This window comes from Thermobia domestica, chromosome 5 (genome assembly GCF_964235325.1).
Source record: "Thermobia domestica chromosome 5, izTheDome1.hap1.1, whole genome shotgun sequence".
Lineage (NCBI taxonomy): Eukaryota > Metazoa > Arthropoda > Insecta > Zygentoma > Lepismatidae > Thermobia > Thermobia domestica.
The window spans coordinates 256,290,942-256,313,631 of NC_137458.1; the positions used below are offsets into that span (position 1 = coordinate 256,290,942).

At 33.8% G+C, this 22,690-nt stretch overlaps 1 protein-coding gene across 1 annotated transcript in view; it reads right to left on the minus strand.

Annotated features, from left to right (window-relative positions):
* Positions 1 to 878: 878 nt before the first annotated feature.
* LOC145684827 (uncharacterized) overlaps positions 879 to 22,690 on the minus strand; it is a 39,473-nt gene continuing 17,661 nt past the window's right edge. The window contains exons 2-3 of the mRNA XM_081757193.1: positions 10,115 to 10,221; positions 879 to 2,767 (exon numbers count right to left, since the gene is read on the minus strand). Of these exons, the coding sequence (XP_081613319.1) occupies positions 1,762 to 2,767; positions 10,115 to 10,221 (1,113 nt within the window). The 3' untranslated portion in view covers positions 879 to 1,761. The remainder of the gene's footprint in view (positions 2,768 to 10,114; positions 10,222 to 22,690) is intronic.

Below are 22,690 nucleotides of genomic sequence, written 5' to 3' on the forward strand. Positions count from 1 at the left end.
TACTGTTTTAGCAACAAAATAACTGCATCTTCAATGCCTTTACTATAACTTAACAGTGCTTGGTTGCATTCGCTAGTTGAATACAAATGCAAGATTCTTTAGATATGTCCTCCATTCAATATGATAGACACCACTTATACTGTACAGGGTGTTACAAAAGTTTGTCACAATATTTTGGGAATAGCTTTCTCACATCAAAATAAAAAAGAAAGTTCATATGGACCTGTGGTCGGAAGTATATAGTTTCGTAGTATAGAGTGCTGAAAACTTGAAAAAATGAGCTTTCTGAGGATCTAGTACGTGAACTATCCAAATATCCGCCTTTCAGAACCTCTGATACTTGCACAATCATATTTAGACAATCTGTTTGGGAGTTTTGATCACTCTCCACCTACCTCTGCAAAACTTGGTGTGCACGTACTGAAATATTATTAAATATGGATATTTGGATAGTTCACAAACTAGTTCCTCAGTGATGTCATGACACGACTGCGATAGGTCCCATACTAGTGGAACTATGAACATTTAAAGTTCACTTATTTCACGTGTTCGGCACTCTGTAACTCCGAAACTATCCACTTTTGAGCACAGGTCCACATGAACTTTTTTTTTCTTATTTTAATGTGAGGAATATCTGTTTCCAAAATATTGTGACAATTTTTATAACACTTTGTATTACCTTCAATAATTGAATATTATATTTCAGAAATTACATATGTGGCACATAACTTAAACAAATTCCAAATGAGTCGTTGCTGAAATAACCAACATCATTTTCAATACTAATGTTTTCCCTGTTTTCATGCAAATGTAAAATTAGAATATAAGACCACAATTAACAGAAAAGTCTTACAAGTAAATAAATGAAACAGACTATATAAGAGGTTATAGTACTCCTTGAATAAGAAGTACCAAGATTTATTTCACTTCGCATTACATAGTGTGAATGTTAATTCCGATCTGCAATTAATTTCATATATATATTTCCACTCTCTACTTACACAAATAAATCTTTCAAATGTTATGAAATGTACAACACATGAAATGCAGGGATCAACACAAAAATTTCACATTTGAGTTTTTAGTTACAAAATAAATTGTATTCTTTCAAAACTATTTCATTTCTTTACGAAACATTTCGTTTGAATAAGTCTTTTACGAATCTATTACTTGATTCATTTATATAAATTAAAGTGTTTGTTTCTCCCTAGATTAATGGTCAAAAAACACTTCTACCTTTCCAAAGAAGATCTCTTAGGATAGGAACTGTTTCTAACTTGTAACAAATAATACTTTTGTGTACAAAGTAAGTACCGAAAACATCAGGGATAAATATCTTGACGTACAAAAGAAATTCTTTGAAAAAATATGCGTGAAAAATCAACTAATATAAAATAATTATAACAAGATACATTTTTTTCTGTAGAACATGATCTTAACTTGGGTAGAATTAAATTTAGGTTTATAACTGAAAGTGTAAAATATAATTTAAATTAATCAGGATACCATTTTAAGGTAAAACAATAGCAATAAATTATGTAAAATAGTTACAATTAAGATTGTTTTCATTGCGTTTAACAAACAAATTACTTCTAAAATCAGTGAGAAAATAGACTCTAAGTGTGTCTATAGACTTTAACTTTAAAATGTGTTCTTTCAAATGATAAGCCTGAAATTGACTCATAATTTAAATATATTTATCACAAATTGTAAACTTTCCAATGGCAGTAACTTAAAAAAAAGTCAGTGTTCTTCATTTTCTTAGAATCGATAAGCTACTAGTGGATGTGGGTAACTGTCATAATGAAAAACGTGTCCTGGGTATGAGTACACTACAGACTTTGATTGCTGTTGCTGAGATGGAGGAGGAACTGCACCAGGTCCTGCTACTGCTGTAGCTGACGGTTGAGCAATGGCAAGTCCTCCAGGTCCAACAACTGCAGTTGCTTGTGGTGCAGCTGAAGCAACTCCACCAGGTCCAGCCATTGCAATTGCAGCAGGTTTGGCTTGAGCAATGGAAGGTCCTGGTGTGTCGGGACCAATTTCTACTCCATCATCTGTCCCTTCTTCTTCTTCTGCTTGACCCTCACTGTTTCTTTCATTATCTTGCTTTGGTTGGGCAACGTCATAATATCTCAGCAAAACATGTCTAAAGACATCACCTGATGGTGACTCTATAATAACTGGAATTCTTGATTTATGCAAAGGAAGACGAGAAAGATCGTTGTCCTTTTCTCCCAATTCAGAAGCTGAATTTGTTTCTTCTGATGGTTGAGGATCTGGAGATCCTACAGGTGATGGTAGCTCCTGGTTGCCTACATCTGACCCTTCTGGTATTGAAGGAGCTACAGTAGCACTACCTTCAGACGTGTCGGAACCTTCAGAACCAGCATTATTACCTTCCCCTTCTGGAGAACTGCCCGTTTCACCTCCAGCTCCTTCTTGAGGCTTCTCATCTGGGTTTTCTTGATCCTCACCTTCTGGTTTGTTTTCTTCACCCCACCCGAAGAAATTCCAAATACTGTCCACTATTCCGCCTTGTCGCACTATAGGTTGTTGTCGATAAACTACTACGTAATTACCTCCACTAAAAACAGGAGTTGTCTTCAAACTTAATGGTTGGTTTATATATTGAATTTGACCAGCAACAGGAACTTGGGGTTTCAGACTATATACAGGATTTGCTGCTAAGACTTCAACTTGTTGCTTAACGCCAATTTGCGGACTTATTGGTTCAGCATTTGCCAGGACTTGAACACGTCTTACACTGGAAAAGAAAGAAAAAAGAAATATGTAAGTATCCACGAATAGAGGACATTTTAAAAGTTGATTAAGTACTTAACGTTGATCAGCATTACATCACAGGTATAAAAATATAACTGTTGTACTAATTTCGTAAACAACAGAACACAAATGAATAATAAAATACTATATTATCTGAAAACTTATCTAATTATTAACATTACGTCGTATCCTTTGTCAGAAAAATTCCAGAATCAATATTTTAATTCTCTAATTTTTGAGATTGAAACACACAAATTGAATTATTTAGTGACTTAATATGTGTTGCGAATATACTTATCCTTGGACATGGTTCCAGGCATACCCACCGAGAAGTTGGGGTGCATCTAGCAGCTTATTGTGTGTCGTGTTGTACCCTTTAATTGGAGATTTACAAGTGAGTGGTAGATGCTGAATTGAAGGCGATAATTAACATTAAGGTTTTTTGTTAACCTTGGGAAGACATTTGAAAGAATGGAACAAGATAACCGGAGGCATGTCCTCAGTCCCCAGGGATGTAATAGAGGATATATACTATTTTTCTTAAAACGGTCGAGTGTATACCTTCCAAAAATTCTAACAATACATCACTACTTATGGTGATCAAATACTAAAGAGAAACCGTGTGTTTAAATGGTACATTTTGTGTTTAGATGTCATAGTTGCAGTGAAAGATTATCTTAAAAACCGGAAATAAGGATAGTATACACTGCATTAATTGATGGAAGGGGTCAAGTGCACCATGAATTCCTGCTTGAAGAGCAGACGAAGAACTATGGTATGTGTATTAAGTAGTGGATCGTTTGCTTTTTAAATTTCTCCAGCCTAGCTTGTAGAGATTTGGGCTATCAATTTCTACTTGATGATAATGTAAGACTCTATACTGCTATATTGGTAAAGAAACATGTAAAATATCGTATCTGTGCTCTTCCCATCCTCCATATTCGCTTGATCTGTCATTGTAAAATTGCTTTCAAATTCTCTATATGAAAATGCTACTGAAAGGGAAACTATATCATAATATTCCAGTAATTTAAAAGTTTGAGAAAAGAGCTCTAGGAAAGTCGCAGGAGAGGTTTTATTAATTGCTTCCGAGATCTTCCCTGTGTATATAGATAGCGGAAAGAGGTTACTTTCTCTGGACAATTAGTCAAAGAGTTTTATGTATTTTTTTCTCAGTAATACCATGTTTGGACTAAAGACTTGATAAGCGAGACAAAATAAGGATCTTATAAAATAGAGGATCTGCCCTTACAACAAAATCTTGAAGCCATACGTCACATTTTCGCCACCCGTACTCTGCCCACTCCGTCCAATAGACTCGCAATGTTTTGAGCCAACAATCATGGCGGAAACGAAAGTAGCCAATCAGACGATGGCAGAAACGAGAGTAGCCAATCAGACGTGCCGATGCTCGGTTGCTTTTTGGCTTCACTGATTTAATAGGATGAAGATACATATGGGCAGATCCTCTATTTATAACATCCTTGGATTTTATATGTATAATTGGTACTCATAGTTACCGTAACATCAGATACTTGTTTATATAAACGTTTCTATGACAACCGAAAAAGGAAAATATAAATAATGGAGTTTTGGAGAATAAAGGTAATAGTGATATAAGTTGTCGTGCCTGATTTAATATAATTTGATCGTGGTGACATATTTTAAGAATTACACGGACTGTGAGCTGGAATGTAACGTAAAAATATCTATAATATAAATTAATCGTTACGTTTTATATGGTGGTTCCTACATATACATTACAATTTCTAATGCAACTTTATTTTCGAGACATTTTTTTATTTTTCTGCAATTAGCCTTTATCATTATTTAGAAGATTAAGTTAATTCCTGAACTATGTTTATGAATATTATGACTTAGAATATATGGAAATGTGGCCAATAGTAAACTCTTTCCTGTTTAGTTTGCCTTCACAATAATGCAATCTAATTAAAATGCAACATATTCTTAAAATTTCAACATTATGTTTCATTATTTCACATTTATCTTATAAAACATTATGTATAATTTTTTTTTGTAATTTAGCGTTCCACCTTCATGCTCTTTTGGCTAAAGAAAATGGATAGCCAATGAAACTGAATGATGGTGAAATTACATTTTTGTGTCTTCCTATCCCAAATTTCTGCCTTCACTTTTAATATCTATATAGAAGAGATAGTGAAAAAGAGCCTACAAATGAACATGGCATTCCAGTAGGAGGGTGTATGCGGTTTGCAGATGGTATGGCTCTTGTTGCAGAATCTGAAGAGAAAATCAGTAACATGTTAGAAAACTTGAGGAAAGGCTGTGAAGAATATGGGATGAAAATAAATGTTAGCAAGACAAGAGCCATGCTGATTGGAATGAAGGGGACCTGTCAAATATAGAAGTAGGATTCGAGAAAATAGAAAGGTGACTAGTTTTCGATACCCAGGTAGTATTATTAGTAGTGGTATGAAACGTGAACATGAAATAAAAGCAAGGATAGGAATAGCGAAAGATGCCTTTAGGAGAAAGATTAGACTATTTTGTGGGACTTAGAATAAAGAGTTAAGAAAAAGACTCATAAAATGCTTTGTGTGGAGTATTGTACTATATGAGTCAGAAATATGGAAAGTACGCAAAAATGATGAAAAACGACTGGAAGCTTTTGAAATGTGGGTATGGAGAAGAATGGAAAGAATTAGCTGGGTCAAGCGGAAAACGAATAAGAAGGTGTTAGAAATGCTGGGGAAAAGAACAATTTTAGATATTATTAAGGAGAGAAAGGGAAGCTGGATAGAAGATTGGCTAAGAAGAAACTGTATCATGAGGGATGTGCTAGAGGGTATGGCAGCAGGAAAGAGAGGGAGGGGACGAAGGAGACTACAATTAATGGACGATATAAAAACAGGCAATTTATACTTGAAGACGAAGAGGTTAGCAAAAGACCGTGGAGCATGGAAGCTTCTCACTGTTAGTTGCAGCAAGTGACCTGCCAATAATGGCAGAATATCTGTGATGATGATTGAAAATCAATCCCGGGACCACATGTAACAAAGGTAAATGCGCTAGTCAGTAGACTAGCGAGAAGGGCTTATGTGTATTTCACATCTTGTACTTTTTAATGAGGTTCGAAATATAATGTGTCTAGACATAAAATCTATTGCTTATAATTTCTAAGATAATTTACACAAATACTGTAACTTTTCTTTGTTAAAAATTGTTATTATTTTTACGACAAATAAAAGTTCATTAGAAACGGTTTACCCTCTTCAAAGATACAGGTACTTGTAGTTGGACAGAGTGTATATGTATGCACTGCTTCGGCCCCTTGGTAATAAAAATTTTCATTCAATGACGTAATCAACAATTCAGTTTTACGAAGAGAGAAAATAAGTGTCATTAAACCTCTTCAATATATTGCCTCAATATAATGAAGAATATCTAACAAGGTGCTCTAACAGCACTATCACAGTACCGCTCTTACAAGCCACTTTAAAGAGATATGTTCTTTGCTTTTGTTAAGCACACGAGTGTGTACTAAATAATGTAGTCAACAGATCAAAAGAGGATTTAAAGTAGAGAGAATAGTAATAAGTAAACTGTTTTTCTCAAGCCTTTTATGATCATTCACAAAAGAAAACAATGCTACTGAAATGGCAAGTTTTCAAAGGAACACATAATGCAATTGTTAAACCATCAACATAAAACCACATCGAAGTATTTCTAACAGTAACTGCATTCTATAGTATGATAACTTTAAAAACTGTTGTCAAATCTTCTATGGCCTCACTCATACCTTATTTCATTAATAATGGTACCGGTTCACTTTAGGATTGCCATCTTTTGAATGTAAAAACTAAGAATAGATCGGAATATATATGCTCCTGTCTCAAATTAGTTATATACATAGTAGTACTTCAGATTACAACTAGAAAAATGAAATGAAATCTTTGAGTTTTACGTCCCACGGTTATGCCGGTTAGGCTAAAGGAGACGGTGATTATGAGAAATGAATAAAATGGTGGAATGAAGAAAGTGGGAGGAAACGGGAGAACCCCGAGAAAACCCACGCACACGGTGTTTGTCCACCACAAAGTTCACGTGGCGGGGGCTGGGATCGAACAGATTACAACTAGACTCAAAATGTGATTATTATTATCATCGTCATTTTAGAACTAAAAATTTCCGAAGAATAAGTAATCACATCTATTTTTATATCAATCTTTCTTAGAAGCAAAACCTGCCTTATGCATGGATATGATAGAATCAATTTTTACATGTAAATAGCGTTTTATTTTCTATCTATTGGTACTCACTGGATTCTCGGCCTATTTTATCTGAAAATAACTACGAAACTTGAATTGAATTTCATAATTTTGAATACTCTTCCTCCTTCTACGCCTTCTCTTCTCAAGTACACAAATCACCAACTGGCTACGAAACCTATTGCATTGATGTTTCCCCTCCATCAGGAGTGTATAGAGTAAAATCCGAATGTAATTATTTTTTCTTTCTTTTTATTTAATTCGTATGATAAATATTCCAGGATCAATGAACATATTACGTTGGGTAAATCACACCTAACAGAAATCGAGATTGTGCGATTGTGTGAAAAAAAAAATCATTGAATGTAAAATTTAAAATTAATCTGTGGTCAAGGAAATCTAAATAAAATATGGACGCTGAATTCTGGTTATTATAATTTGATCCATAAAGACAACCACACACTGAATATCTAACAACCAATTTTGTACAAAATTGTTCATCCAGATAAAAAGTATTTTTTATAGTGTATTTTTAAAGTCTTCATTTCTCCAATTCCTTTCAAATAATCTCATCCCAATACGTGATCAAGTTTGAAGATTTTCAGCCGAAATATTGAAAATCTTGGATTTACTCACATACAGAATATATGAAAGGCTGCTTTATAACAAATTCTGTTGCATATACTAAGTAAATATCATAAAATGCTATTTAAAAATAAATATTTTAAATTTAACTTACAACCCCTGCTCTGCAGTCAAATTCAAAATTGCATTATCTTTTATAATATAAATAACTTCTGAATGAACTAACCAAGTATCTTAAAGTCTGAAGTTTGATTCTTTAATATTATAATTATATCTATCTATCTATCTATCTATCTATCTATCTATCTATCTATCTATATATATATATATATATATATATATATATATATATATATATATATATATATATATATATATATATATATATATATATATATATATATATATATATATATATATATATATATATATATACATTGCATCATTCATTTAGAAGTTGTTGAGAAAAATCTACCTGATGGAGTTAATTTTCAAACCTGACTGTACAACAAGTGTCTTTCTGTATTGTCTGTAAAAGTGTGTATGGTAAGTATCTGCATTGCTTAGTCTCATTTTAAGCGGACTGATTGCAGAGAAATAAAAGTGATACATTAGTGCATCCGCAAGTTTTAAACAAAAGTAAAATTGTCTATTTTTAATGTCTCTATGTTAGATTAAATTATGTTCCAGATTAATTTTTACATAATGACTTCCTTTTTTATAAATAATTTTACTACTACAAATCCAAAAATTAAAAAAAAAAAAAAATAGCTTTCCGAATCCCAATACACAACATAACATTTCCTTGCATGAATGTTAGGAGTTCCGTTCCGAAGGATTGGGTAAAATAAATAATCTGGAACTCCAGTAAATTAGAATCTGCAAGTCAATGATTTCCCCGAATCACAATTCAAAGGCTTGTACTTTTCAAATTCTTTATCTGTTATTGAATGAAGAACGTACACTTCAGTTAACACATTTCTTTAAACTTTTACGCAGAAGATAATCAAAAAGCGAAATATAATTCATAGAACAATAAAATGGTTTCTCTGTCTTCTTATGAAACGCTAAACTTACGAAAATTAAATTTGAACAATTTTGAACAAGAGGATTTACTCTTTGTCCAAAACAATTTTGGTAATTCTCTATTCAAATAACCGTGTTCTAATAAATATTTGATGGTGGTAGTGTGGCTCAGTGGTAGAGTCCCCATTTCTAGTGCTAGGGTCTCTGGTTCGCTCCTGTGGGCTCTGAGTGGGCAATATCCGTCTGTGGGTTTTCTTGGGGTCCTTCCGTTTCGTCTCACATTTTCCCAGTTCTTTCACTTCGCCCACTTTCATTAATCATCCGTCTCTTTTAACCTACAGGGCACAATTGCAGCATATAAAATTTAAAATTTGTAATTCCATTTCATTTTATTTCATACATGAAAGATTATATTGAAAGTAAAACACAAAGTTTCAATTACTTTTAGTCATGGATGAAAGTACAAGATGTTGAAAAAGAGGTCGAGTTCGCTACAATTCTTGAACAAGACTATGTTTATGGATTTCGGGAAGACTATGGTAAAAGACGGAGAGGTATATAATAAACATGACAGTCACTCGGGATAATTAGAAAAAGTTTAAACTTTAACAATCTTCAACTAATGCTTTCCTGCATTTGAGGAAAGAATGTTCCATCCAACTTGAAATAAAATGAAGTGAAGTAGGTCTTCGGAAGTAAAAATGTGATCAAATATAAGTCTGTCCAAAACCAATCGTTGGGAGGAAAAAATATATATAATGAGAGGGCTGCTGCTGCAAAATCCTACTTGTAGTTCCACAGTTGTAAGTTTTGTTAGTATGAAAGATGTAGTTAACGTAACCTTGTAAGACCCGTTCCAATAAATTTCTCTTTTCAGTACTGTTATGCTGCTACTATTATGTTATGCTATGTTACATTGCTACTATTATGTTACTACTGTTATGCTATGTTATGGAATGTACACTTTCAAGATTGTTAATAAAACTCGAACTGACCAAAGCAACATACATATTTTAAGAGTATATATCTGTGTTACAGTTTCGGCTATGTTACATTCGAGTTTTACTAGCGATCTTGAATTTTCCAAAGCTACAATGAATAATTTACAAGTACATTTTCAAATTAAAATTATGTCTTTATTTCGTTTATAGGATCATCCTCACACCATATACTGAAATGTCATTTCTGTATTGAACAAAAATAGAATATGTGGCAACCCTATTCTTCTGAGGAAAGTATTCCCTGCTATGCTGTCACCAATAAAAATTTTGGCATGCATAGAAAAGAAAGTCTTTCAAATCATACAAAAAAGTTAGTTTCATTTCTTTCTTTTTTTTAAAAAAAAAAAAAAAAAGTTAATAATAAAAATAGTTGTAGAATACCAGATAAGAAGATAAGACAAGAAGAAGAATCTTCGATGCATGATTGGTGCAGAAAGTGAAGCCTGGCATAACACGTGATTCTTTTACCTTGTGGTTGTTGGCAGGTAACTGAAACCGGTCTGTGGCACGTAATAGATGACATGGGATGCGGCTTGCACTACAACTGCAGCCAAGGTCACGTAGAGGACGTAAGCCTGAGAAGAAATAAATAAAAACAAAATGAAAAAAAGAAATGAAAGTTTAAACTTGATTAGTCATTCACAGAGTACTTGAGCGTTCATGCTGGAATGACAGATGAAATTATTATGTATTTTGTATGTGTGTGTGTGTGTGCGTATCTCACTTTCTCCAGTGTTGCGTAAACAAGGAAATTACTGTTATATTGAAATAAGGTGCATCAGTAAAATATCTGATTAAATAATGATTAATTAACGAGGGTATTATTAACACTACTATATATATTCTACAAATATTATTAGCCTTTAACGAGAGAAAACTGTCCAAAGACGAGGTGTATATACCACTCGATAGATCTAATTGGCCTGCATAAAATTATATTGATAAGTACATATTCTCATGCGTAGTTTTCGAGAAAATTAAGGAAAATTAAGTTTTCTTGTAAACCTTCAAATTGATGCTGTACACCGGACCCAGAATATGGATTCGATGTATTTTATTACATAGAATCCAAATTTTGAAACGTCAGGACAATCGAACCTGTCAAATTTTTGTTAAGGGGGAAAAATTTGAGTGATTTTGGATAGGGGGGAAACACGTAACCCAGCTATACAAAAAAAAAGTCCCATGCAGCGGACCCCAAAGTATGGATGGTGTACTTTGTTACACAGAATGCAAATTTCAAAACCCCAGGACGATTGATCCTTTTTTTTTTTTTTTTTTTTGTATGGACGAAAAACTTGAGCGATTTTGCTTAGGGAGGATACGCGTTTTTCGCCCTTAAAACAAAATTGACACGGTCAATCGTCCTAGGGTTTCGAAATTTGAATTTTGTGTAACAAAATACATCGAATGAATACCTTGAGGTTCACTGCACAGAACTTTTTTTTTTTTAAATAGCTGTGTTATGTGTATCCTCCCTATCCAAAATCGCTCAAGTAACAAAAAATGTACACGGTCAATCGTATTGGGGTTTCGAAATTTGGATTCTATGTAACAAAATACATAGAATGGGGTTCGGTTTAGTTTTGTGTGTTAGTGAGTAATCACGCCCTATTAAGAATAAACTAGAACACTTATCAATTGTTATACCACATTGTGTTCAAGAAAATTACATTTTTAAGGGTAAATTCTTAGGCGTAGTTTTTGAAAAAAATTAAAACTAATTTTTATGGTATTTAAAATACGTCATTTGTTCCCAAACTGAAGCAGCTATTCTGCTGCAATAGAGTATTAATTGATTTCTGTACTCTATACATAAATATACTGTTAAATAAGAGATTGTATCTTTGCTGTTTGGTTTTACAGCGAGCACGCACAACTTGCAATATTTAAAATTCCAATTTTCGTTTGGGGTGTGATTCTAATTATGAAAATATGACAAAAGTATAAAATAATAAGAAACTCATACTTCGAATAGCAAATAGTTCCCAACCCAGACCGTTGGAAATATTTTAAAGAAATATTAGACTGAATATATATTGCTTATTCTAGCTTAGAAATTACTGTATAACTTAAATAGAAATTAAATCTTAATCTTATTATTAATAATGCATGTGGTGATTTCGGCAATATACAAATATCTTTATCAAGCACATTATGAAAGTATAATCTATATATAAAGAATATAAAAATTAAAGTGACTATATTTGTCACTTCATAACTCTTGAACCATCAACTGATCTCGATCAAATTTTCAACATAAACGTAGTTCGAACCTGGCATGTTTTCTATCACTTCACTTTGATGGTGCAACTTAGGGTTGGGGGAGGGGGGAATATATATAACATAAATAAAAATGAAAGTGATTACGTTTGTGTTTTAATAACTCTTGAACCACCAAATCGATCTCCATCAAATTTTCAACATTGATGAAGTTCGGACCTGGGATGGTTTTAAGCTTTCACTTTGACGATGCAATTTAGGGGGGGAGGGGAGGAAATGACCTATATTAGTGTCGACTCCATAATTTTAGGGGTCGCTGAGATGAACAGTGACACTTCTGATGCCATTTAAATTCAAATTCAACCCACAATAGTAATATTTAATTTTTAAGGCAAAAAACATCGTCTATCAGAGAACGCTTCAGTAATAGTTAAAAGTAACTGTCTAACGGAACATACTACTAAGTTTTCTTATTTTAAGGCAGCGAAGCGGGTAATTGATGCTAGTGTTTGATAAAGGCAATACTATATTGCCAAAGTTATAACACATTATTAATAATAATGTGTATGCTTTGGTGACATTGTATTTTATTTTTATTTAAATGAAATATTGGAGCATCTTTCCTCTGTAGACTATTTAAGATAGTAATTTCTATCTGAGGAAGTGATTCCGAATGCCAATGAGATTCTGTTTTTATAGTAGGTATTGGTTAGTACGGGGTATTACATTCTCTGAAGTTTTCTATGTCGTTTTCGCTAAAACATTAGAAGGCTTTTATCTTGTTTCTCCACGTACTGTGAGGATTGCAAGTTAGAAACAGTAACATTTTTTTCTTCATACTGCAAGGATTGTAGTTAAATGAAACGAAATGAAATTACTAGTTTCGCATCTCACAATTTTACACCGAGGCTAAAGGACACGGTAATGATGAAAATCAATGAAAATGTGGATTGAAGAAAGTGGGAGAGAACGTCAGACCCGAGAAAAACCACGCACCACAAAGCCACAATACCACAAAGCCCACTTAGTCGGAGTTGGGAAGGCTTGTAATTAAGAAACAGTAACATAAGTAATATGAAATATTTTGCACATTTTCGTGAATAAAATCCATTCCAAAATGTTGTAACTGAAACTGCAAAATATCCAACTAATTACAAAGGAGACAAAATAAACATTCAACAATCAAAATAAAAGGTTCATGGCTGATTAGATTACAATTACAGTGATAGAACTAAGAAGAGACAATACAATACTATATGTACTACAATGCTATACTTTCGAAATAAATAAATTTACAAAAATACAGTGACTCCGCTTGTACCTTTTTCTTTAGTGGAATTTCGCTTGTCTTTTCTCCTCTCTACCCTCCATCAATAAATCGTGTGAGGCCTGAAAGCTAAATCTCCCCATTTAGTGTCTTCAGTGAGTTCACGTTCTAATCAAGTACACGATATTTATATACGAGGGCAAGTCAAGAAAGACTTGGACTGATTTTTTCCCCGGCAGTTCTGTTAACGCTGGAGCTTCATAGTTTGGCATACAAGTAGGGTGGGTCTTGCTGTGCATATATATAAAATGTTGTTAAGGAATCATTGCATGTTTGGTAACCACGACTTTTTATTGCAGGTGATGTTCTGCGCCGCCTCTAGAAGTCGCCTGTAGAAGAAATGGAGTCATTACGAGATGAACAATTTGCAGCTATACGGTTCTGCTATCGCCTGGGGAAAAGTGCAACAGAAACTCTAGGAATGTTGAGAGCAGCCTACAAAGATGACGCTCTGCCACGAAGTGCCGTGTTCTGGTGGTTCAAAGAGTTTAAAGAGGGCCGAATGACAATCACGAAAGCTGGTGGACCAGGTGTATCAGCGTCAGCTGTTACTGAGGTGAACATTAACACGGCAGCAGTCATTGTTAGAGAAGATCGCCGCATCAGTATCGACGATCTGGCAGCCGCACTACGCATATCTCATCTGGTCAACCAGCTTTCGTGATTGTCATTCGGCCCTCTTTAAACTCTTTGAACCACCAGAACACGGTACTTCGTGGCAGAGCGTCATCTTTGTAGGCTGCTCTCAACATTCCTAGAGTTTCTGTTGCACTTTTCCCCAGGCGATAGCAGAACCGTATAGCTGCAAATTGTTCATCTCATAATGACTCCATTTCTTCTACAGGCGACTTCTAGAGGCGGCGCAGAACATCACCTGCAATAAAAAGTCGTGGTTACCAAACATGCAATGATTCCTTAACAACATTTTATATATATGCACAGCAAGACCCACCCTACTTGTATGCCAAACTATGAAGCTCCAGCGTTAACAGAACTGCCGGGAAAAAAATCAGTCCAAGTCTTTCTTGACTTGCCCTCGTATGTGTGTGATAAAGTACATTTGGCACATAGAACATGAAATAAAAATATTAATGCTTGTTTATTGTTTGTAAGCAGGGAAAGAGAAATGTTGAAATAATTTCTTAAGCTTAAAACTTACAACTTTAATCTCTCCATATTTGATCAATAATGGAATACAATCCTGCAGGTGACAATAACATGAATTTTAGATCCTTGACTTCGTGGTCATACACTATCGTAGAATGTAAACTTAAGTAAATAAGCTGCCTTTTGATTTCTTTGCAAAATATATATTGCATCTCTGTCTCTCAATAGGTACGGACCCTTTTAAAAGTGGATTATATTGGCCATTTTAACAAGACTTTTCTAAGTACCTTTAAACAAATACCGAAGTAATATTTAAACATACTATGTAAATGACTATTTCTTCTATAGCTGCGCTCCTTATTATAAATGTTTTTTGAGGATCATTATCTTGACGACAAAATTGTATAAGTTCTTAAAATAAATTTAAACTTAAGACAAAAATCATAACTAATTATTGACATAGAGTATATGGTGTATACGGGGTTCAAGTACCAAAGTTCATATCTTTCCAATAATCGTACGATTTTTTAATTCATATGTTCATACGGTAACTTTCTCTTTTCCCACACTACGTTATAGAAGCCAAAAAATAAAACCCAGCAGTCTCCACCTTTACGTATGCCATTTGCTATAGTATTACTTGCAAAGGAAATAAGTAAGTATATTGAAGAGAAGAGCTCAAGTTCTACGGTTACATTGTAGATAATGTTGGGAAATGTTATGTCACCGGTAACGAAACAGGAACCACAATAAACATTAAATCTAAGGTGATTGTCGTAAATTTTATTGCTTACGATGATTCCAAGTTCGATATAGACTATATAAGCTTACTTTTCATCACTTATTTCTGGAGATGTTTTTGTTTTCAATGTTTCAAAATATGGATTTTGTAATCAGTGACGGAAATTGGATGTTAAAAGTGAGAGGGGGAGCAAGACATGATCTGAATATTTGTATATCAATGTCAGTTTTCCTGGTTGTTGTTAACACTTTGTTTGACGAAAGGCTGTATAACTAATAGGATACCATCTTTTTCAGTTCAAATACGGTATATCGCATTTCATATTTTATTAAGTAAATTGACAAGAGCAACGCAAGTAAGTACTGGCCCTTTGTACTCTTAACCAACGAAGGTGTAAGAAGATATTTGGTTCTTTGTTCATGAAGATCTTAAAATTCTGTCTGGAAAACTGTGTGATCAGATTATTTAATAACAAATTTGCAAAACAAATAAATAGAAAGAATAGATCTAATATTAATCACAGTAATGAATAATGACATTTTAAGAACTGTCGATTTTTGTGCAATTAAAGAATAACTTGTGAAAGACTTTCCTTTCTTTGCGAAATACTTCTGAATTAGTTTCGAAGCAGCTGACTAACATATCGAGCCCTTGTAAGAAGAAATTAAAATACGCTGGAATTATTGCGCTCCAATATGTTAATTTTTGGACCATTTTCCGTAGCAAGTGAAACGCAATTCCTGTAGCTTTCTCAATTCCACGGGAAGCAACGGCAGATATTATATGGCACCATTGTTTCTATGAACCAGTAATACTTGCACAAACTTTACATTTTCAACTTTAAGAGGTCACTTCAAAAAAGTGGGGGGGAGGGCAACTGCCTCCGCTTGTCTCCACTAATCGCCGCCCCTCTTTGTAATAGTGTCAAATTGTAAATTAAGACCTGAAAAATGTAGTAAATTCAAATGTAAAATTTCTTTCATTTGTCACATATCAGAAGCCTCAGTTGTAAGTAGGTAAGTCTAAAATACAAATAAAACACATTTTGCAGAGTAACATTTCTCGACTTCAGAAAGTTATTGTTACAAGAGGAGCAGTTCTCGTGGAAGTCGTGAAAAATGTACAACAATTTGACAATTAGATACATAGGCCATTTGGCAGAAAAGGAATCGATATGCCCTCCAACCCAAATTGCTCAAGTGTTTACCAATGCTTCTAATACCAATTTGTTCCCCAAATTCATTTCATGACGTTCTATACTCGAAACCCGAAGAAGTTTGTTCCATTATCTCTCGCCCACCATCATGACAGATTAAACTGGTGTAGAGAATATAGTAACTTGGACCAAGGGAGGTGGTCCAATGTAGCATTCTAAGATGAACTACGGTTCTGCGCGACAAATAATTTTGGAATTAGTACAACGTGGAGAGAACGTTACACAGCATATCTATGAATATGAAAGGTATAGGGATTTGGAGTTATGATATGACGGCATAATGAAAAATGTAACATCACTGCACATCTTCAATCAGGATTCGTTACTGGCGAATGGTCTTCTAGCGAGATCTTGAAAGGATATGTTCGTCTTTTCCGTGTTACAATGGGTCTTGATTTTGTTTGAGGATGAAAAATCACGCAAACAGAAAATTGTCCATGTTATAGGAACAGTAAAGAGTAAGGACAACAACACTATGAATTGGTCAACATATTCTTCACTTCTTAATTTCATCAAACGTGCCCGGCATTCTCTCAAAAGAGGAATTGTACTGGGGAATCCACCACCCGAATCCTCCACGATCTCAAACTGCATTTAAGAAAGAATGATAGAACATGTCACGGCTACTCTGAACATATCATAACAGCATACGAAAAAGAATGTGCAGGATGCTGTGCTGCTCCAGGTGGCCATAAGCCGTACTGATGTGATCAGAACTCGGCAAACCTCAGCCATCTTTTAACGATAAAGCTGAACTAATAATTGGACTTATATACATTGATTGATGTGCCATGATGGTGTTCTCAAAAGTTATAGATCAATATGTGTTTGACCTCTAGCATTTGTGAAGCAGATTACACAGGTTCATATATTTAAAAAAAAATCCACAATAGTAACAGAAACTTTCATGAATAACTAAAGATCGTCATGACAATTATTTTTAATCCTGTTTTGAGACTAAATTTTTAAAGCATTTTTGTCTTGTTTTCCTATTAGTATTTAACCTGATAGCAAATAAATATCTCTTGTATATAAATTGAAGTGAAATAAATGATCATTTGGCATTGTGGCTTTATATGTGATTCATGCTGTAGTCTCAATGTCACCTTGGGAACTTGTAGGGTGAGTTCAGACAAGACTCGTAATTCAAAATAAATAATCCAGTTAGATTGCACTTAGTAATGCTGACAAGTACTAAAATATAACCTGAGTTCAGATAGTAAATTAATAAATCATTATTATTTTAAAAAAAAAGAAAAAGAAAAAATGCTTTATATGAAAACTTTGAAATCTTGAGTCATATTATTCTTTAACGTTAACTTGGCTCTTCATAAGATAAAATAACGACGATATTGAAGTTATAATCTTATTTGAGCATAAAAGAAGAAGAATGTTTCATTTTATACATTCTGAAGGACTACTGCTTACTTTTAAGTATTTTGTTCTTCAGTAGAAGGTGGACTTTGCTTGTTTGTGGCGTTCAGAGCACTAGGGGAATCGAGTTCAATTACCAAAATTGTGAAAAACAGACATTGAGTACATGGAAAAGTTGACAATGTTTCTTAAATTATAAGAATTATTTACAATATGTAGAGGTGAATTTGTTAAGCTCTGGAAGGAGATTCAGATACAGGTCTTAAAAATGAAGTAAGTCCGAAATGAATAAAAATAGACTTGATTCCCTTGTGCTAAATGCGCCATTTGTCTATTTTTATGAATTTCATGAATATTCGATAAACTGGATTAATAGAATATTTATTTAATTTGTCTGGTTCTTGGCACTTTACCACATGGAAAAGAACTAGATGATGTATTTCTTCTCTAACACAAAGGACAACACTGAACATTTATACAACTGGACGACATACTATACAAATAAGGTGTAATATCATTGGATGGCGTAGAAAAGCAGACAATAACACTAGATATGATGCCGTTGATAGGTGGTTTTATACCCCTTCCTTTGGTTCGACTATCGAAATATATTTCCTGCTGACTTAACAATTTTTTCGCAATTGTTTCATAAATTTATTTAATGCAATTGTTACAATTTTATTCAAATTATTATAATTTTCTGTTATTCTGTTAGCAATTACTGTTCCATTCCTCATTTATGCCTGTTGTTATTTTATTTGAATGTCGAATAATTTTGAATTGTAATAAACGTCACAGTGTAAGTTTAAAAAAATAAGTGAAGAAATAAAATTTAAATTTGTAATATGTAAAAAAAAAAAAAAAACATTGTAAAAAAATTTAGTTTCATATGTTAAATTTAGCACTTTTATTTGTTTAATGAATTTAATTATTTAAAAAGTATCGTTATGTATCTGAAAATACATTCTATGAAACTAATAAGTAGAAAATATATTTAAATAAAATCTTGTTGTTCTATTAAAAAAAATGTCTGGAATTATTTTATTGAATTTTAATAATGCATATCTATAAAGCATATGACGACACAGAAGTATTTAAAGCCACATAACTTTAAAATAGACAAAAGAAATACGCTTCCAAAATGGATGTGTTCTGTTATAATGGCAAAATAGATTGACATGTTGAACTTAATGACTAACCATTCCGACTTCAAAGTCGAGGTTGACGATAAGCAACACAAAGAGCTAGTTATCAAAATACAGGAAACTCAGTAATAAAATGTAACTTATGTGATTAATTCGGCGTTGGGCCACATTTAGTTTGTAGCAGCGCTTGTTGTTACCGTAAAATTGAGACGTATTTCTCTAGAATCGTTTCTAGAAAAAAATAATGGAACATTCTTCATGCGCTGCTGTATTCTATTGCATCAATAATGATCGAAGACGAAACACCTCTGCGAAACTCATTCCTCTGAAACTGGTCATAGATGCTCAATAAGGTTCAAGTCGGAGATTGACTAGTTCAGTTGGTGAAATTCATCTTTTTGTTCCTCTATTGACATCTGAACAGCTCTGGAGGTGTTTACACTTTACCCCTAAAGAACCCTCGAAGCAAAAAAAATGTGACAAATTGAAGAACAAGACTGCCATTTCATTGGCTTGTGGCTTCAGATCTAAGATCTAAGAAGTAATCTACAAATAGAGTTGATAATGGACTGGGCCCTCATTACGTTGTTACACATATCCTGGAAATTTGCCAAGCGCTGGAAGATGTGGAAGATGACGAAAACGCTTTTTTAAGTACAAGAGATTTCCCCTTGTTATGAGCAGTTGACTTAAAAAAAAAAAAAAAAAATTAAAAATTATCCGACCAAGTTTCCAGTTTTCCGATGCATATATTTATATCTCTTAACGTTCAGAAATAAACGAAACCTTGCTACTTCAATCCACAGTACTTACTCTTCAACTTTTCAAACTAATGTCGTTTTGAAATGTATCAAACTATGTTTCAGCAAATGAAATGTGTCTTTTCTGATCAGCCTCGCTTAATTTGTTAGTGAGTGTGGGATGACATTGATGAAGGTGTATTCTTTCCTAACCATTTCTTATAACTGCTTTGAAGCTTTTAACTACCTCGATAGTCCTACAGATTTTGGGTTTCTGTATTGAATGATCCAGCTTGCTAAATTAACTAAAATATAACTTAGAATAAGACAATGAACCAAGAAAAGACAAAGTTGATTATGTACTGAAAATATGCGTACCAATTGTTTCTGCTAATCAGTAATAGGCTTGCAGGATCAATTTAACGACTATTTAAAAAAAACAAACAAATAAACAAAATAGGAAAAAGAGTAGAAACCTGAAAAGCAAGGGAAGACAAACTATGAATTAAGAAATTTATTAAATTTTTAAGAGATCTACGTAAGAGCTCAATGTGATTTTTGAAAATAAGACAAAAGGAAAGAAAAGAATGACAGTTGGCAAATAAAAGATTTAAATTAACTTCTTATGTGAGAAGTTTTAACGTTGCCTTTTCCAAATGGCGAATAGTGATGAGCGCAAGAGTCTTGGTCTTGCAGTTTTTGCAAGAGTCTTGCGTGCAAGACCAAGACCAAGACCAAGACCAGGAATACCGATGCAAGACCAAGACCAAGACCAGGGGTGCAAGAACAAGAACAAGACCAAGACCATACCTGCAAGACCAAGACCAAGACCAAGACTCTTGCGCAAGAATCTTGCACAAGTACGGGCACTACTTGATTTTTTTTATATAATGTAAAAAAGAAGGAGACGGATTTCTTGGCTTCAGCAAAAATGCTGCTGGAGTGAATGTGTTCCCAGTAGTTTATGCAATCCGTGTGAGTCGATCTGCCCCTGTAGCTTATAGCAACAGTAGGTCGTTTTCTGAATTGATTTTTCGCGTTTTCTGTAGATATTACTCGTTTTCAAGCCACACAGGTGTCATCTCGCACCATGTGACCTTTTTTGGTGGACAAACACCGTGTGCGTGGGTTTTCTCGGTATTTTTTCTTTTCCTCCATTTCAGTCATTTCTCATCTTCATTCCACCATTTCAGTCATTTCTCATCATCACTGTTTCCCTTAGCTTTGGTGCATAATCGTGGGACGTTAAACTAGACACTTCATTTCATTTCAAAGCATATTAGTGGTGTTCTTCCAAAACTAAAGAGAAATGAACATCGGTAATACCGTACACCATAGGTGACGACTACATGGGTATGGCCCTGGCTCCGAGACTCAAGCATCCGTTGGAAATTTTCAGTGTGTGCTCTTAAAACTAATATCGAAATAACATTTTCATGACATTGACAAAAACTTAGTGCATGTGACCGCAAGTTTGATTTCATGGGCGGATGCTTATACATTGAATAATTGTTTATTAATATAACTTTTAGCCTCCTTAGGTATACGGCACATTGAGGATTGAACGATATAACATTATACCACTGCAATAAATTTATATTATAAAATTGAAAGTGACTATTTTTGTTAATCCTAATCTCTTGAACCAGCCTTCCGATCTCGATCAAATTTTCAACATAGATTAAGTTTGGGCCTGGGAGTGTTTTCATGATTTCACTTTGACAGTAAAACTTCGTAGAGGGGAAAGGGGGAGTTATAAAATAATAAATAAAACTTAATAACTCTTGAAAAAAAGACCAGTCTCCATCATATTTTTAACATAGTTGAGGTTCAATCGTGGAATGTTATCTGTCAGTTCACATTGAAGGAGCAACGTAGGGGAGGAGGAGGAGAAGGAGATGTACAAAAATCATTATAAATAAAAATAAAAAAGACTAAGTTTGTGACTTAATAACTCTTGAACCGATCTCAATCAAATTTTCAACATGTATGAGGTTCGGTCCTGAAAATGTTTTTTAGAGTTTGTCTCACTTTGATGGTAGAACCTAGGGGAGGAGGAAGGGAGGGATATATTAATAACTTTTGAAACACCCGACCAAATTCAAATCAAATTTTCAACATATATGAGAATCGGACCTGAGGTGGTTTCTGTCATATCACTTTGACGGTGCAGATTAGGGGAAGGGGAATGAAAGACATTTAAAAATGATGGAAAATGACCGATATTAAAATGGAGTCTATAGTTCTTGGGGTCGCCGAGATAAACAGTGACACTTCCGATGCAATTTAAATCCAAGTTCAGCCCTTTAGCTTGGTAAAGGGAAGAGAATATATATAAAAACGATCGAAAATGACAAATATTATTGTCGAATCCATGGTTTTCCAGTTCGCTGAGTTGAATACTGACACTTCCGATACTGTTTACGACCAAATTCAACCTCGTAACTTGGGGAGAGGGAGATACATAATAATCATTAAAAATGAACAAATATTAGCGTCGAATCCATAGTTTTTGGCGTCGCTAAGGTTAACAGTGATACTTCCGATCCCGTTTAAATGCAAATTCAGCACCGCAACTTGGGAAATTATCAAAAATTACCATTATCAATGTCGAACTCATGGTTTTCGAGGTCATTGAGATTAACAATGACTCTTCCGATGCCGTACCTCGCAACATGGGGGTGAAGGAGATATATAAGTTTATTGAAAATGACCGATATTAGTGCCGAATCCTTAGTTTTTGGGGTATCTGAGAAGAACAGTGACACTTCTGATGCCGTTTAAATTCAAATTCAGCCCAGCAACTTGGGGAGGAGGAGGGGAGAGAAATATAAAAATAATCGAAAATGGCTGATATCAGAGAGCGCTTTACTAATAGTAAAAGTGATTGACTAACGAAATATATTATTACTATTATTATTATTATTATTATTATTATTATTATTATTATTATTATTATTATTATTATTATTATTATTATTATTATTATTATTATTATTATTAAGTTTAACCCAACGAAGTGGATAATTGATGTTAGTAATCCATATTCACAAGTGAGACTTCAAATAACTTGGCGTTTGATGCCGTTATTTTGTATTTCGAATACAGGTCAAAAGTATTTATGTAGATTGAATTTACACAAAAGACATAGACGGTTGAATCGTTTTCAG